The 15,162-nt window shown below is 46.4% G+C and overlaps 5 protein-coding genes across 5 annotated transcripts; 3 read left to right on the forward strand and 2 right to left on the reverse strand.

The window, feature by feature from the left end:
* Positions 1-1,350: 1,350 nt before the first annotated feature.
* On the reverse strand, positions 1,351-1,701 carry TREMEDRAFT_65585 (uncharacterized protein; the record flags this gene model as incomplete). Its single annotated transcript, XM_007007715.1, has 1 exon — positions 1,351-1,701. One exon carries the CDS (start codon positions 1,699-1,701, stop codon positions 1,351-1,353), a length of 351 nt encoding a protein of 116 aa, XP_007007777.1.
* Positions 1,702-1,851: 150 nt separating this feature from the next.
* TREMEDRAFT_65586 (uncharacterized protein) lies at positions 1,852-6,195 on the forward strand (the record flags this gene model as incomplete). Its single annotated transcript, XM_007007716.1, has 8 exons — positions 1,852-2,371; positions 2,468-2,645; positions 2,796-2,801; positions 2,843-2,864; positions 2,958-3,191; positions 3,280-3,402; positions 3,577-3,652; positions 3,743-6,195. 8 exons carry the CDS (start codon positions 1,852-1,854, stop codon positions 6,193-6,195), a joined length of 3,612 nt encoding a protein of 1,203 aa, XP_007007778.1.
* A 1,306-nt stretch (positions 6,196-7,501) lies between these two features.
* TREMEDRAFT_65587 (uncharacterized protein) lies at positions 7,502-9,462 on the reverse strand (the record flags this gene model as incomplete). Its single annotated transcript, XM_007007717.1, has 8 exons — positions 7,502-7,819; positions 7,940-8,176; positions 8,224-8,366; positions 8,514-8,623; positions 8,734-8,783; positions 8,831-8,857; positions 8,901-8,990; positions 9,364-9,462. 8 exons carry the CDS (start codon positions 9,460-9,462, stop codon positions 7,502-7,504), a joined length of 1,074 nt encoding a protein of 357 aa, XP_007007779.1.
* A 174-nt stretch (positions 9,463-9,636) lies between these two features.
* On the forward strand, positions 9,637-11,802 carry TREMEDRAFT_65588 (uncharacterized protein; the record flags this gene model as incomplete). Its single annotated transcript, XM_007007718.1, has 3 exons — positions 9,637-9,661; positions 9,713-9,800; positions 9,903-11,802. The coding sequence occupies 3 exons, from the start codon at positions 9,637-9,639 to the stop codon at positions 11,800-11,802; spliced, it is 2,013 nt and encodes a 670-aa protein (XP_007007780.1).
* Positions 11,803-12,587: 785 nt separating this feature from the next.
* On the forward strand, positions 12,588-14,976 carry TREMEDRAFT_70222 (uncharacterized protein; the record flags this gene model as incomplete). Its single annotated transcript, XM_007007798.1, has 5 exons — positions 12,588-12,794; positions 13,269-13,475; positions 13,756-13,936; positions 14,207-14,427; positions 14,728-14,976. The coding sequence occupies 5 exons, from the start codon at positions 12,588-12,590 to the stop codon at positions 14,974-14,976; spliced, it is 1,065 nt and encodes a 354-aa protein (XP_007007860.1).
* Between the last annotated feature and the right edge of the window lie 186 nt (positions 14,977-15,162).

The raw sequence follows: 15,162 nt of genomic DNA on the forward strand, positions 1-15,162 counted from the left end.
AATAGGTTTGATGGCGTACGATCATACACCCCCTTCACTTGCAACGTGTTTTCCATTCACAGTCTGATGGTCATCTTATTGATTTGCGACCAACATGACTCTCCTCTCCTCTCCTCCCTTCCTCCTCTCGCCCACGTCAGACATCAAGACTATCGGGTCGTTGGAATACGCTGCGCCGACGTCAACTGCCAATCAATCTGTAACCCCCCCTTCGTCCGTTTCATTTCAATCATATATCCTCTTCAATGTTCCACTAAATCATACTTCACACAATACACTCTCGACACGTTCTCAATCTACACCATCTGTAACATCACGTCATTCACCTTTTCCCAATCTATTTACTTCCACTTTTCTACCCGTCATATCCGACGACGTGCTGGTACGGATTTGCCACTCGTCCACTTCCTTCAAAGGGGGTTAGCGTCGGTCCGCCATCTATCTCCTGTTCCTTCGTCCGTCTTGGCAGGAGAAGGAGTGGGACTTTTTCGAAGTCTTCAGGTGTCGATCACCTCAACAAAGTGAACAAGCCCCTTCCCTTCTGGTCTATAGACCGAAACACCGTCAAACCGAAAGAGGTGACAAGGGAACGTCTAACATCTCTTCGAATCGAGACACAAAGTCTTTTCGTCTTTTATATATATCAAGCGGTGACCGTCACCGCCCCCTCTTGGGCTAGACCCTTCAGGCTTCGTCTGGCTTCCAGTCTTCGGACTTCCTCCGACATTCTCTCTGATCTACCGCCTTGTAGTTATCTCAATTTACATACAAGTCTTCTGGGCTCTTTGGAAAGGGCCAGAACAGGAAGGCAACGGTGGGAATCTAAAGCCTAGCCCTCTATACTAAAATTGGCAATCTTTCGGTTGTTCAAGTGAGCACCTCTTTTCTCTTCCACCATATTCACAGAGTCGCATGCTTCGGCCAACTATGAGATTCGACTACACCGCTTAAAGTCAACCACGACTTCCTTTCCTTTATACTCCCACTCCGACATGGCATGGCCGTGTCGATCGGCGCAAGGGAGAGGGGAGGGAGGAAGTGAAGGAAAGGATGAGGAGAAGAAGATCGACATGAAAGCTGACCCTTTTAAACCTGTGAACCTCTAACATCCCTTCTCCCTCAAACCTTTCTTATCACGCCTTCAGGCCGCAAACTTCACACGTCACACGTAGACCACAAAGGGTTCAAATTTTAGCGACCTTATCGTAGGTCCTCCGTCGAGCCCCTTCGGAAAGGAAAGGGAAATAGGGTGGAACAGACTAAAAGCCACTGCGCCGCGAAACACACACTTACGTTAGGAGTGTGAGAAGTCGATCACAGTCTTCGAGAACACATTTAGGAGACTTGTGCCTATAACTTGACACTTGTGGGTTCTTTCTGTAGGCCCCCTTCTGATCCGGCGGCAAAGGTAACGAGACCAAGGGTATCTATACCCTTGAGCGTTGATTCAGGAGAGATCTTGAACAGAATTCCGGCATCGATCTCAACGACAGAGTTGGCGTTGATTCCAGCATTAGACCCAGGGTTCAGACAGTAATTGGTGATCATCCTAGTGAGTGATTTTAAATCGCCTGTCTCATCCTTCACAATCTTTGCGGATCGACTACCTACTACCTGCTGCTCATTTTCCCTCCGCCAGTCCACAGTATTATTCTTCATATGCTCCCATTCGCCTACATCCTCGAGTCCGTTCGCACCCATTCAGCCAATCGTCAGATGTCACCTATGTACCATCCTGTAACCCAGGATCAATTCATCTGATCCGTGGCAATGTCCATCATCAATAGTCGTCAGAGAACCTGGTAGTCGCCCGTTTCCCGTAAAAATAACACAAGCTGATCAAACAGCATCATGCCAATGATGGACCCGCTTCCTCATGCTCCATCCCTTCTTCCTCGTCGAACACCATGGAGAGACCCTGCATCTTCCCCTGGTCGACTCAGTCTACCTAGTTTTCCTGCTCATGCCACTACACCATCGGAGTCTCAAGGGTATGTTTCGCCCGCTACACCTCCCAGTCAACTCCCTGCAGCCGATTCCTCCCCTGGCATCAACCACGAGCGGAGCTTCAGAATTCAACAAAACGACAACTATGGTGTCAAGAACAAAGACATAAGAGATGCGGCATACGGAAAATTTGGCAGAGCCAGGCAAGCAGAAGTTGGAAGGCCTGGTAGAGGTGGAGATGGGGAAGAAGTTGGACTAACTAGAGGTATTCCACCTCCAGCAACCCCACTTCTACAAATCTCACAAGGAGCGTATGACACTCCAGGTCGTCACCCTCGATACGAGACTCCAGGACGCCCATATGACACACCGGTACCTCGATATCAGACCACCATCGGCCAAGCTCGATTTGACGCTCCAGCAGGTCAGTATGACACTCCAAAACGTCCCAACCTGTATGTCAACAGAACCAATATGACAATGTTTGATAATCCTTCACCTCATTCACCTGAAACTTCAGATGGTCCCGAATACGTCAGTCCAAGAGAGGTGGACCCGTATTTCAACCCGGTATTAAGGATCACTTCGAAGCTTCCCCCCGGACAATTGCAGAGTTCAGGACAAGGCGGAGGAGGGAAAAAGGGACAGGGAAAGAAGACTGATGGCAAACAACCGACATTTCTCACAAAGTTATATGCGTGAGTCTTCCATCATTCCGTTACATTATCCTAGCTTTGGTCCGGTGGTATCAATCACACCTTCTCAGCATGTCATGGTATGAGACTGATATTGTTTGACTTCCTGCTCCTCTTCCGGAAATTCAGAGATATGACAAGCTGACGTCATAGTATTCTGTAAGTTAAGCTGAGAAATGGTGGACTTTGCTAATGCCGAGGGAACAACCAGAATATCATCATGTGAGTGTTTCGTCTTTTCCACATACAAGCTTTCATCCATTTCAGATCCGTGTGTCATGCCCCCACTCGACCCGTTGTCATCTCTCCTCTCAGTTGCTCCTGTCATATACGATGTCAGACCAAAGTCTGTCGATCCGCTTGACAAGTGGGGGAGCACGGCTCCTGTCTTTGAGCGGGATGTGGACAGATGGTGCGGATCCATATGAAGGAATAATGCGGATAGCGGAAACATTATCCGCTTGCATATCTTCCGATACCATACTGTATCCTTCGGGGATCACTTCGTTCGCCTGTGCGGATCATACTTCGGTCTCTATCGTGCACGAGGTAAACTGCGTGGATGAGGATGAGCAAGACAATCCCAGAGAAGGGATCAAGAAAGCGTGTATCTATCGCGGAAGAATGCTGACCACAGATCATCCGGTGGGACAAAGATGAATCGACGATAATCATTGAGAAACCTGAAGAATTGGCGGATAAGATTTTACCTTTGGTTTATAAACAAAGCAGGTTTGCTAGTTTTTCTCGACAACTCAACGTGAGTTTTGTTCTGCCTTGTGGCTTGACCCTGACTCTGTCTACTTCGAGATGCGCATGGGTGCGCCATAGTGCACTCTATACTGTGTGTCGTCGTGTTTCTCACGTGCCCACTGATGTCGTCTCAACGTATGGTGACGGTTGAGACTGCGAGAAGATCTTGGCTAATGCTCAGATCTATGGATGGATGCGCAAGGTCAGTCTGCGTCATGTGGAGAAAGGTATCAATGATCCAGATGCTAGTACATGGTGTGAGTGTCTTGTTCATACCTTCGCCTTGTCATCCCTGCGTACCTCCCCTCATTCTTGCCTCTCGTTTCATGTGTCTCCTCCTTTCTCAGCTGTTCGATATCAGCGTTCGATCCCGTTGAGGCCATCCCGACTTTGCTCGCTTTCTTATCAAGAATTGGAAGTTTTGTTATTAACCTCAGCTCATCCATTCCTCCGACGTACCTCGACGCAAGCTGAGATACTCGGTTTCAAACGTCGAGTACCACCACGACCTTCTCAAGCCAAGAAACGTCAACAATCTTCTCCTCAAAATGAAGATCTTTCTTCCGACTCTGACGACTATACATCTCCTCCCGATGCTTATCATCATCATCTCATGTCCGATCTCGAACCTCCTCGTCGACGAAATGGTCGTTTGTCTTCCTCCTCCCCTCCCTTAATTCGACCAGGTTCAATCAACAATAACAGAAATCCCCTTCCTCGTTACTCCGTCCAGGGAAAGATCGACCAAGAAGTCGAAGTTGAAACTCCCGTCCAACGTGCTGATTCCCCATTGGACGAATTCAATATCGCCTATAAACGAATCACCTCCGGTAGAGCTTTACCAGTTCCACTAGGAGTTGGAACTCCGGCTATTTTCCATACTCTTTTACCTTTCCATCAATCTGATCCTTATCAACATAACCAAACTTCCTCACAACAATCAGAAATACAACCTTCCAGTGCACCAGTTTCCGGTGGATTCCTTCATAATCCAACCGTGAGACAAATGCATCTTCGAACTCGTTCTGTTCAAGCTGAACCTTCTTCTGCTACTCTCTATTCTCCATCTTCTTCATCTATTTCCCTTTCTCCAAGTTTCCCACAAGTTGAGGACGTACAAGAACAAAAGAATAAACCATACGACCTTACACATCCATCAACTTGGACAAGAACAGGTTTCACAGATTTCGGTGGACATACTTATACACCTCTCAATAATAGAGGAAACCTTCATATCACTCTTCCACCTACACAAGTACATTTACCATCTACTGTTTCACCAGGAGTCTATCAAACTGGTTTCGTTTTACCTCCTCAAAAACCTAGCTATGTTCCTTTTACCCCGAGAGCCATGCCGGAAGGTGCGGTTTCTCCCATTACTTTGAATCATAGTCCCAATAGATCGATTGAAGAGAGTCCGGTGATTTCGCCGAACGTTTCGACTAGACAAATGGAGATGGAACTGGATGTGGAATTAGACACAGCTTATAAAAGTCAAAGTCCTCGATTATCACAATCACGATCAAACTTGAATCAAGAAGAAAATCCTCAACTACCAGATTATCAACCTCAAACTCCTCGACAAACATATATCGCCCAAAGTCCACAATTATCATACACTAATCAAAGTCCACAGATGCCATACCCAGTACAAAGCCCACAAATGTCATACCCGAATCAAAGTCCACAATCAATACTCCAAGGAAGTCCGACACTAGCCCAAGCGTATGATATCCCAATGGATACACCCGTGCCGTTACCCAGAAGAGCTTCATACGGTGCTCCACCCCCAGGGGGCAGCATGGGAAGTGGGCAAAGGTTGGCGATGAGCTCTTTGACCAACAGTCTGTCGTCTCGTGTCGGGCGTCAGAAAGAGAATGTATCCGGACATCTCGAGAGAAATTCGGAATCACAAAGAATGGGAGCCGCATATGGAGAAACAGGTATGGATCAAGGAGGTGTAGGAAAGGAACAAGGATCCGCAAGAATAGGACAAGATAACACAGAAAAGGGGGGAGAGAATATTGGGGATGGAGGAAGAGAAGAAGGTATGACGAGAGGAAAAGAGAAAAGTCCAAGAATCATTCATGCCAGAAGAGCTACCCTCGCTAGTCCTTACTCCACTATCAAACGTCCAGGAGTGTATAGCACACAATCAGAAGTGGACGTGAGAAGAAAGCCGGATATCGTTTGGGGAGCAGCGCAATCACTTCCTGGTCAATTGCAAAGACAACTCGGTCAAGATGATTCTCTTCAGATGCGACACAATGAGGATTTGGTTGATCAGACATATTCAGATCAATTCGGGGAGGATCAAAGACGACATCACTCACAAGGACAAATAGGACAAGGAGTTCAGGATCAATTCCGATCCCCTATAATCAAAGATTCCAATCATTCTCATTCTATATCTCCTCAACTTAACCCTCCATCATTCTCTATCCCATCTAAACCTTCCACCCCTCACAGAACCGAGAGAACCTTTTGGTCAGTCGACCGACCATCATCTCAGGCAAATCATAGATTGTGGAAACCTCCTGTGTCAGACCAACCCAACGAAGAATGGAAAACATCCCAAGATCAGACAGAACAATGGACAAGGGACAATCATCGACAAAATCCTCAGGAGATGATCGTCAGAGATGGGGAAGTAGATAAAGAAGAAGAGAGGGAAAGGTTGGATCAAAGATGGTCAACTAGACAAAGTCCAGGTTTACCCAGTGCAGATTTAGAAGGTTTGGGACATCCTTTTGAAGGTATGTTTGAGGATGAAGCGATGAGTATGACAGCTGGACCATGATCACCTTGATCCTCACATTCACTTGCGCCGAAATTCGTATTTCGACTTATCCTTCAATTCCGTCGTCCTTTCACTCAAGGTGACAATCCATCAAACCTTTTCGACTTTCTTCGACAATATTTCTACAATTTCGTCATATGGTTTCGTAACACCCTTAGCTGTGTATTTAACCGGCTTGAACGGTTCACTTAGGCTGTACGGTCTAGAAGAGGAGAAGGGTATGTTGTTGGAGCTACAGATGGGGGTGATTGTGAAGAATTCATTCTAGGTAATTGTTCATGAGGGTGTCAATTTTTGACCGTGGATCAAACGGTCTGATTTGGGTTTCGAGGAGTATGGGGAGGAGGAACAGCCAATGATGATAGATGACTCATTGGTTTTTGGGTTCCGTGATTTTGGGCGAAGAAACGATGTTTTGGGAGGAACGAGGGAAACAACAATGTGTTCGTTGAAGATTCAAGAATACATCGTACGAGGCTTGTCGGTGTTACACGAGTCGATTCGAAGACTGGGTGACTGACAGAATATTGGAAGATTGAGCGAGAAGAGATAAGAGGAGACGAGGAAGTCTTCGGGAAGAAGTATAGAGAGGAATAGAAGAGGTGAGGGTGCGTGGACGATGAAGTGTGGGTAGGGATAGAGGAAGGGACGGAAGTCCAGAGGACGGTGGTGAGAGTGAAGCTGAGAAACGAAGAGATGACAGATATGAAAGTGGGGAGAACACGGTGGTGATATTGCAGATGAGGTGTGAAGATGTACCAGTCAGCCAGTAATGTAGTGGGATGAAGTGGGATGAAGGAAGAAAGAAAGGAAAGATCTTCTTGGATGTGTAGATTCATATTCTTCATCTTGATACGATACCAGTACAAAATCCACCTTGTACTTTCCCCCTTTTCCAAATGTTGTAGATCGTGTGGAGATCACCCTGCATTTGAGGGATACCTAGTTGATGATCTAACGACTGTTTGTATGCATCATGATTTCACCCTTGTCTTCTGGCCTCGTTGACATTGATAAAACGATAAGTCCTCGTCACCGCAAAGTCATAGGTTTTGCATGCTCAATTGGGTCTTTCTTGTCTGTACATACATCAAATGCCCGTTGGTGAAATCACATTGACATGATCGTCGATGACCAAGACTGGTCTTATCTCCAAAATGTCTTGTTGAAAGGTTGGCTGCGGGTCAGCGGGGTTACTTGATGATCCACTCGTCGTATACAGAGCGAGAACAAGAGGGAAGTGCGGAAGGTCGGAAGTGATAAAAAGGAAGATCAACATGAAGGATATGACCAGACTGGACTCACTTTAGACAGCAGCCTCAGCTTCGGCCTCTGCAACTTGCTCCTCCTCCACAGGCTTCATCTGATTAGCGATCTTAGCCGAGATCTTACGTTCCCCAATCATACACCCCTCAACTTTGTCGACAGCTTCCTGTTGCTGGGCATGATCTTCCACTTCCACAAACCCGAATCCTTTGGACGCGAAAAACGATTTGCGACCAAGAGGGTTGCGACGACCGCGGACCACCTTGGCCGATTTGACTCGGATGGACAGGTTGGTGAAGATGGCAGCGAGTGCTGCGTCGTCCACGTTGAATGGAAGGTTGGCGACGAAGATGGTAGTCTGATCTTGGTTAGCTCTTTTTTAGATCAACACGTGAGGTTCGCGCCTGCTTGACCCTGCTCAACAACATAATCACGAAAATAGGACGAAGTAGAGGATCGAGTCAAAGACACAACTTACAGGACTGGCCTCCCCGGTCAACTGCATTCGAGGTTTGCGCGGCCTTTCCTTAGTCGTGACTTGTCCCTCGGCGGCAGACACCTCCCCTTCGACTTCATCGATCCTTGCCTCACGTGCAGGCTTCTTCGTCCTGGGTTTACGAGGTTTAGCCTTGGACTTTAGTCCATTCTCCCCTTCTTTCTCTACCAACGTCTCGTCCCCACCTTCATCAGGCTGGCGGCGACGTTCACGCTTCTGCTACTTGGTCAGCTTTCGCGTCACAAAAGAAATATAAAACAGCTGACCCTTGGCTTCCTTGGCTTGGCATCACCCTCAGCATCAGTGGTGGTTGCTTCAGCCCCTTCCTTTTTAGCAGCCGCACGTTTTTCACGATTTTCTTTGCGACGTTGAGCACTTTCTTCTTTGCTCCTGGCTACTTGCATGCGGACTGCGCGATCCAGCAACGCTGCTATCAGCGTGGTCCCAAATTGTTCCGTGACGGTGAGCATGACATAATGAGGGCGTCAACATGGAAATGGTGGCAAAATTGGAACGTGACGTAAGGTGTACGCGAGTGTGGAGCTGAATAACCCACTCTTCTCGTTTAGCTCCTCTACCGCTTTCTGAGCTTGTTCGAGGGTCTTGTACCCTACGAAAGCGTACCCCGAGGGACGGTTGAATCTTTGAGGAAGTTCGACGCTGGTGCTGTATGTCAGGTTGGGATTACATTGATCACCACAACGGACATCTCTCAGTGAACACGACCAGCGAAACAGGTTCCAGATAGTTTATGAGTAGTAAATGAGAACACTCACATCTCGCCCCCGGCTTGGGACATGAATTCACGTACTTCATCCTCAGTGGCCTGCAAGTCAGCTATGACATCTCGATGGATTCGAGGTGATGGCTGACCGTGTAGGAAAGATTCCCGACGTAAACCTGGATATAAGCATTGTACTGGAAGAGAAGAGGGGAAACGAACTTTGGGACCCTCTTCAACTTGGGGCGCGGCCGCAAGGGCCTCTGCGCCATTGGGGATCTCTTCTTGAACGGACATGATTCTGGTAAAGTGCTAAATGTATCTGCGAGTCCGAGTCGGTGAGAGTGGATGACTATAGAAGTGTGGGGGTGGGAAGAGCTGTGTGCTCGATGGTGAAGAATTGACTCTTGGTTGTCGTAAAGAGTGCGAAGAAGGTGAGATCGCGGGGGAGAGGAAGAAGATGGCAAGGGGTGCGGCGGGACTTGCGGCGTTTGAGAATACTTGGTGAGAGTGGCGGAATAGGTGATGCATGCTATCGCCGTTCCCCACCAAAGTCAAAAGTCAAAACGTTATTGCCTCTGACTTCTCTTCATCCACGCTACCAACTCATTCGTGACCATGTCTTCGCTGTGGGCTGCACTCACCTCACATCTATCTCATTCAATGGCCCCCAGCTAGTACTCACTATTCTGATCCTCCCTGATTCAGAACGAGTGACGTGACTGAAAGCATGCAGCTCGTCGACAACCCATAGTTCATGGTCCAGGGCGTCAGTGGTCACCATGACGACCATCTCTCACCCGGTCATCGGTTTGACAGACGTTGTCCAGACACACCACCTCCTCTTTTCACTGATACTTACTCTCCCAACTTACTCTCATCTCACAAGATACACGATATGAGTTCAATCTCTTGTGTCGAGACAACATGCAAACAGCGTTTTCGATCCTTCGTAAGCATGAAAAGACACGCTGTGGATCATCGTCAGTCACCCTCCCCGCTTCCTGACTTGACCAGATTGGCTGACGAGATAGACGGATGTCGTGTCTTCCAAACTCATTCAGGCCCATCGACTCTCTCTGTTCGCACACCTCGGATGAAGAAACGGCCTGGGAAATCCATGTCAGTCCTCTAGATCCCTTCCTACCTTTTTCCCTCTCGTCTTCTCCTGATGATCTGTTCACGCAAGTTGTGTCTTTCCTTCTTCATGGCTGATGAAGTCAGGTCCAACTTTGCCAATAAGCAAAGACGTCAAGACGTACCCCAACCTCTACTCCTCAAGGGTTCTGTCACTATCGGTCCAGGACCTGGTGTACGAGAATGTATTGATGTCGATGCGGGCGACGACGAAATGGAGAGATTACCTTCTCTCTCCCCTGATTCATCTATATTTCATTTCTTCCCAGATAAATTACCATCTTTATCACCCGATTCATCAGATATTGAAGATGACCAAATCGTCACTCCCCCAAATATACAAATACAATCATCCTCCAGATCTTTCCAGATGAATAACACATCTCCGACTCCAATCGGAAACGTCGTCAACCATTCGGACCACTCTCAATCGAAAGGAAAAGGAAAGACGGCACCAACTTGGGTTGTACGTACACCCACACCTACCAATGTCATGCGAACGTCACTTTCCAATTCATCTTCTAATCCGGAAGAGAAGACCGACTCAGACTTAAACTCAGATTCCGAGTCGATCCTCTTCGTACGGTCCTCGGCCAATCCAGGTTTCAGAGATGATTCAAGGAAAGGACCGAATAAAGAACATCAACAAGGGTATAGTCAAACGACGAGTGTGGATGGGGATGACGATTCGTCAGAAGTAGATCCTCCCCCTTCTCTGAAAATATCAACGGACGAGACGGATGAATTGGAAAGTAGTGCATCTGAAGCAGATCTTACATCTGAGGATCTTGCCATCTCAAACGTCATTTCCCCATTTTCGACACTTGTCACTGCTGTTCCGGGATATAAACCAGAGGAAACTGCTGATATGGATATCAAACCTACTCTCGAGATACGCCGGATCGGAGTTGGTACTACGACTTTCAACAGTCTGACTGGATCGAAGAAGAAACATTTGAAAGAGGGTAAAAAGAAGACAGGCGGAAAGTCGAATAAGCAGGTAAAGAACAAGTTCAAGTCATTTGGCAATCAACTCAATCGATTATCTGCTCGTTCATCATACACCACCCCGAATCGTCTCTCATCTTCACAATCACTCAATCGCACAGTTTTTGGTGCGTCGATCATTCAATCTCCCAACCTCGGTCGCGTCGGTCAACCAAGCTCACAGACTCATAACGGTGCTCACAAAGTTCACCCATCTCCTCAATCTTCCAACCTTGCCCCAATTCAGCATCCAATCGGTCGAACTCGGAATTCGATTTTCACTCGCCCCGGAATATTTTCAAAACATCCAAACGCCCTCACTCCATCGACAAAACCTACCTTTAAGACCAGTACCGGAATGACATACCAGAGCGCAAACAACACTCAAAATGCACTCACATCTGCTGAAGACATGTCGAAGAAAGGGCTTGTCAATACACCGAAAACAAACGAAGTCCCCACCACACCTCCCCGTCATCAATCAAAAAACAAACTGGCACCTTTCGTAGAAGGAGCTATCGAGGTGCTTTCTGGTTCGAGCGAAAGCGATGTTTCTCCTTTAGTACCAAGTATGCACACGATCATGGTCAGATCTCAAAGTCCTACTCAGACCATGGTCACTTCCAATCGAAAAACCTCCTCACAGCTTGTTCATTCTACCAAAATCATTCCGTATATGTCCAGTCAAACTTCCCCTCGGACAACATCAAAGATCTCGAAGGTTCCTCCTTTGAACATACGACCCACACCGATCATCGACCTATCGAAAGAGCCGACTGAAGCCAAACCTCATGGTATCACCTCACCTCCCAACGATGTGATCTCGAAAACGTCTATTACACCGGATAAAGTGGTATACGATACTGGAGTCCAGACTGAGCCTTCTTCTGCCAAATCGGAATTTATGGAATTCCCAGATTGCGAAGCATGTCTTAACGCCTCTGTGACGTTGATGGGATTATGGCATGATATGCATTTATCACATGGCAGGGGGACATAAGGTGGGAAGTATCCGATGCCTCATTGTAATCGTCGTATGATCATATGCATGAATTTTCATCTGTATCTACCTCACTCATGTTATTTCTGTACAACCCACAGATCTCCACTTCCACAAGTGTACTTAGAGGAGGATCTATGTAAAGATGGAACTAAAGAGGACGAAACGAAGAGGTGACGAAAACTGTCCTCGGCACTCACTCGGCACTCCCGATTCCCATCACGGCGTTCGTCCCGTCCAATCTCTCCTTACTCACTTTCGTCACCTAAACTTATCCAATAACATTCCTCAATCCTGAAGTAATCAATGACATGAGGACCTTCTCTATTCACTAAGAGATACTTCTAGTCCACCGACCTCTGGAGAAGTCATAAAGAAGACAGAGATGATCAGATGGGTCGGTTTTAGATGGAATGGGGATAGGTTTTGACTTGTAACTGCTGTATGAAGAAAGTGGAGGTTCGAGTACCGGGCCGAATACCGGCTTAACCGGGTGAACCGGACACTTTTTGCTTCTTTCTTCACTTTACTTCGCCCTTTTACCCCACTCTATTTCCCCTGAAAGTATGAACCTCGAGTCTTTCATTTATACAATACAGTCCAATCTTTCTCTCTATCATCACTCTCCACTACAGATTTAGAGTATACTCTCTTTCTAATTCAAAGCCATCACCTTTCCCGTAACATTCTCCCAACTTCTCCTTCACTATCGACAACGTAGCACTCGTACGATCACATATCGAACTTGATCTTCAAATCGAGAGTAGAACGACCAACATTACACCATGTCCATCTCTAAAAGAGGAACAGAACTTCCCGGTGGGATTTATTGTCCTATCGCTACTTTTTTCCTCGATACACCAGGACAAGAACTAGATATGGAAACTAATATCAAACATTTCGAATTCCTCGCTAAAGCTGGTGTGGCCGGTGTTGCTGTACAAGGTTCTACTGGGGAATCTGTCGCTTTGACAAGGGAGGAAAAGAAGATTGTAAGTCTCATTTCTTAGTATTCACTTCCACTCTCCCACCCCTCAAACCTCACCCCGTCCCAAGTTGGGATAATTGTGAGATGTCGTCGGTGGGTTTTGTTTATCAATCTATGAAGATGAGTTCCAATCATCCTCTTATTTGGGACGATGAAAGTGGGGGAATGTCTATGCGTCACCTGGTGAGGTCTTTGATGAAGAGTGAGGAGTATATCGAGAGTTGTTTCATGTCGAGTGTGTTGGTAGTAAAGATGTGTGAGGCTATAGAGAGTAGAAGCTGGTCAATCAGTAGGATATGTCGGAACGTTCGCTATCCTGAGCTGTGCTTGAGAAGTGTTTCTTCCTCTGTCCCACATGGAGTCACGGTCCCGTGGACAATCCCATCCTTAACGGTTGATATCAGTTATGTATCATTGCACAAGATAGGCAGAGATAGGCATGATAGTGTCAATAACAAGGCTCCACGCTAACACACAGATGATCCGCACTGCTAAAGAAGTATTCGAAAGGATCGGCAATCCCGGAATCATCATCGCCGGTACTGTCGGTGCTCAATCCACTTGGGAAAACGTACAATTGGCCAACGATGCCGCTGAGGCAGGTGCGGATTTCATCTTGACTTTACCTCCGAGTTATTATGCACCGGCTATGACACCTGATGCCATTCAGGCGTTTTATGAGGATGTGAGTCGGTTTTGCCTCTTCCTTGTCCAGTCTCCCTCTTTTCCCCTCTAAAAACCTTCATTACTCACATCTCTTTCAACGCTATATCTTTCACTTTGCTTCAATACTCTTATTCATCTTGACATGAAACCCCGTCTCACCTCACTATGCTATGATGATGTTCCGATTGTCATTGCTCCTTTTTGTTGTTTACAATGGTTCACATTGTCAAACTGCATATGTTGGAGAGAAATAACCAATTATTGAGGGTCAAGACAGAGTGACCAAAGCTCACGTTCAGCTCGCGGACCAATCACCTTTACCTGTCATCATCTACTCTTACCCATCCGTAGTATCAGGTATCAACATGGATTCCGATTTGGTCATGCGTCTCGCTCGTCATCCCAATATCGCAGGTGTTAAACATACCGATCATGATGTTGGTCGAATCGCGAGGGAATGCCGTGATAAGAATTATGGTTGTGAGTGATTCTTTCGTATCATCGTTATGCGCTAACACATTTTCCTCATTTATATCTTCATCTTTGAATTACTCTTTACTGCTTCTTGCTTCCTCCCATCTACTCAACGAACATATTCATCTCTTCTCTTATATCCTCGACTTATTCACTTAACCTCACACCAAATTCTGAACGTGGATGCTCTTCACCTCCACCATCTCCGACCCCCTTGCTTCGACAACCCCTCCCCCATGCGTCATGTGATATACAATCTTGTGCCCCCCCACACAGCCCCGTTCACCGTACTGGGAGGTGCCACCGATTATCTTCTCGGTACCGTCGCTTATGGAGGTGACGGAGCTATCACTGGGATCTCAAACGTCGCACCTCGAGCCACGATCAAAGTTTACGAGTTGGCAAAAGCTGGGAAATTCGCAGAGGCTCGTAAGCTCGCCGGGGAGGTATCGAAAGGAGAGTGGGTGATGGGTAGGAATAAATTCACTGGAGCTAAAGTGAGTCACAAGTTTCAATGTTCTCTTTTTCATTTCTCCTCATTTGATCTTCCCTCCTTTCACTTTTATCCCACCTCGTTTCCTTCACGTGATCTTCATTTTCCTTGACATTCCTCCACAATATTTCTCCCAATTCACCTTTTCTCACATCCATTTCCAATCCGACAAGACAGGGAAGGGCGTAAACTGGAGATCGCCATTTTCCAAGTGATGAATAATGAATTCCCTTCAAACCTCTATCATAGAATACAATCATTTTTTCTAAAAAAAGAACAATTGAAATGAAACTCATTTTAACAGTATTCTATTCAATTCGCAAATAATTATCCGGCATCAGCAGCCAAAACACGTAAACCAGTACCTGAAGTAGAACCTTCCGGACGTATTCACGTAGAAAGTGAAGTAACACCTTTAGCAGCTATCGAACGTCAATTGGAAAAAGAAGGTTTCGTAGGTGAAATCTTATCAACCAAATCGAATGGAACGACCAATGGGATAAAATTGAATGGATTGACCCAGAAGATTAAGGAGACTGTGAATAGTTTGTAAAGAATCGTACGAAGTTTGACTTTTTCTCAATTTGTACAATTTCATCTTTGAATACTTTGGGGCTTTTTTTTTTATGTAGGGATCTCGTAGATTTTTTTCGAAATGAATGAGTTCCTTTTTTTGATGGATAACATTCGGAATGAATATTTTGAAAATATTTACCAGTCGAGCGGTAAGTGAGGTTCA

The sequence above is a fragment of the Tremella mesenterica genome (genome assembly GCF_000271645.1).
Source record: "Tremella mesenterica DSM 1558 unplaced genomic scaffold TREMEscaffold_15, whole genome shotgun sequence".
Taxonomy (NCBI): Eukaryota; Fungi; Basidiomycota; class Tremellomycetes; order Tremellales; family Tremellaceae; genus Tremella; species Tremella mesenterica.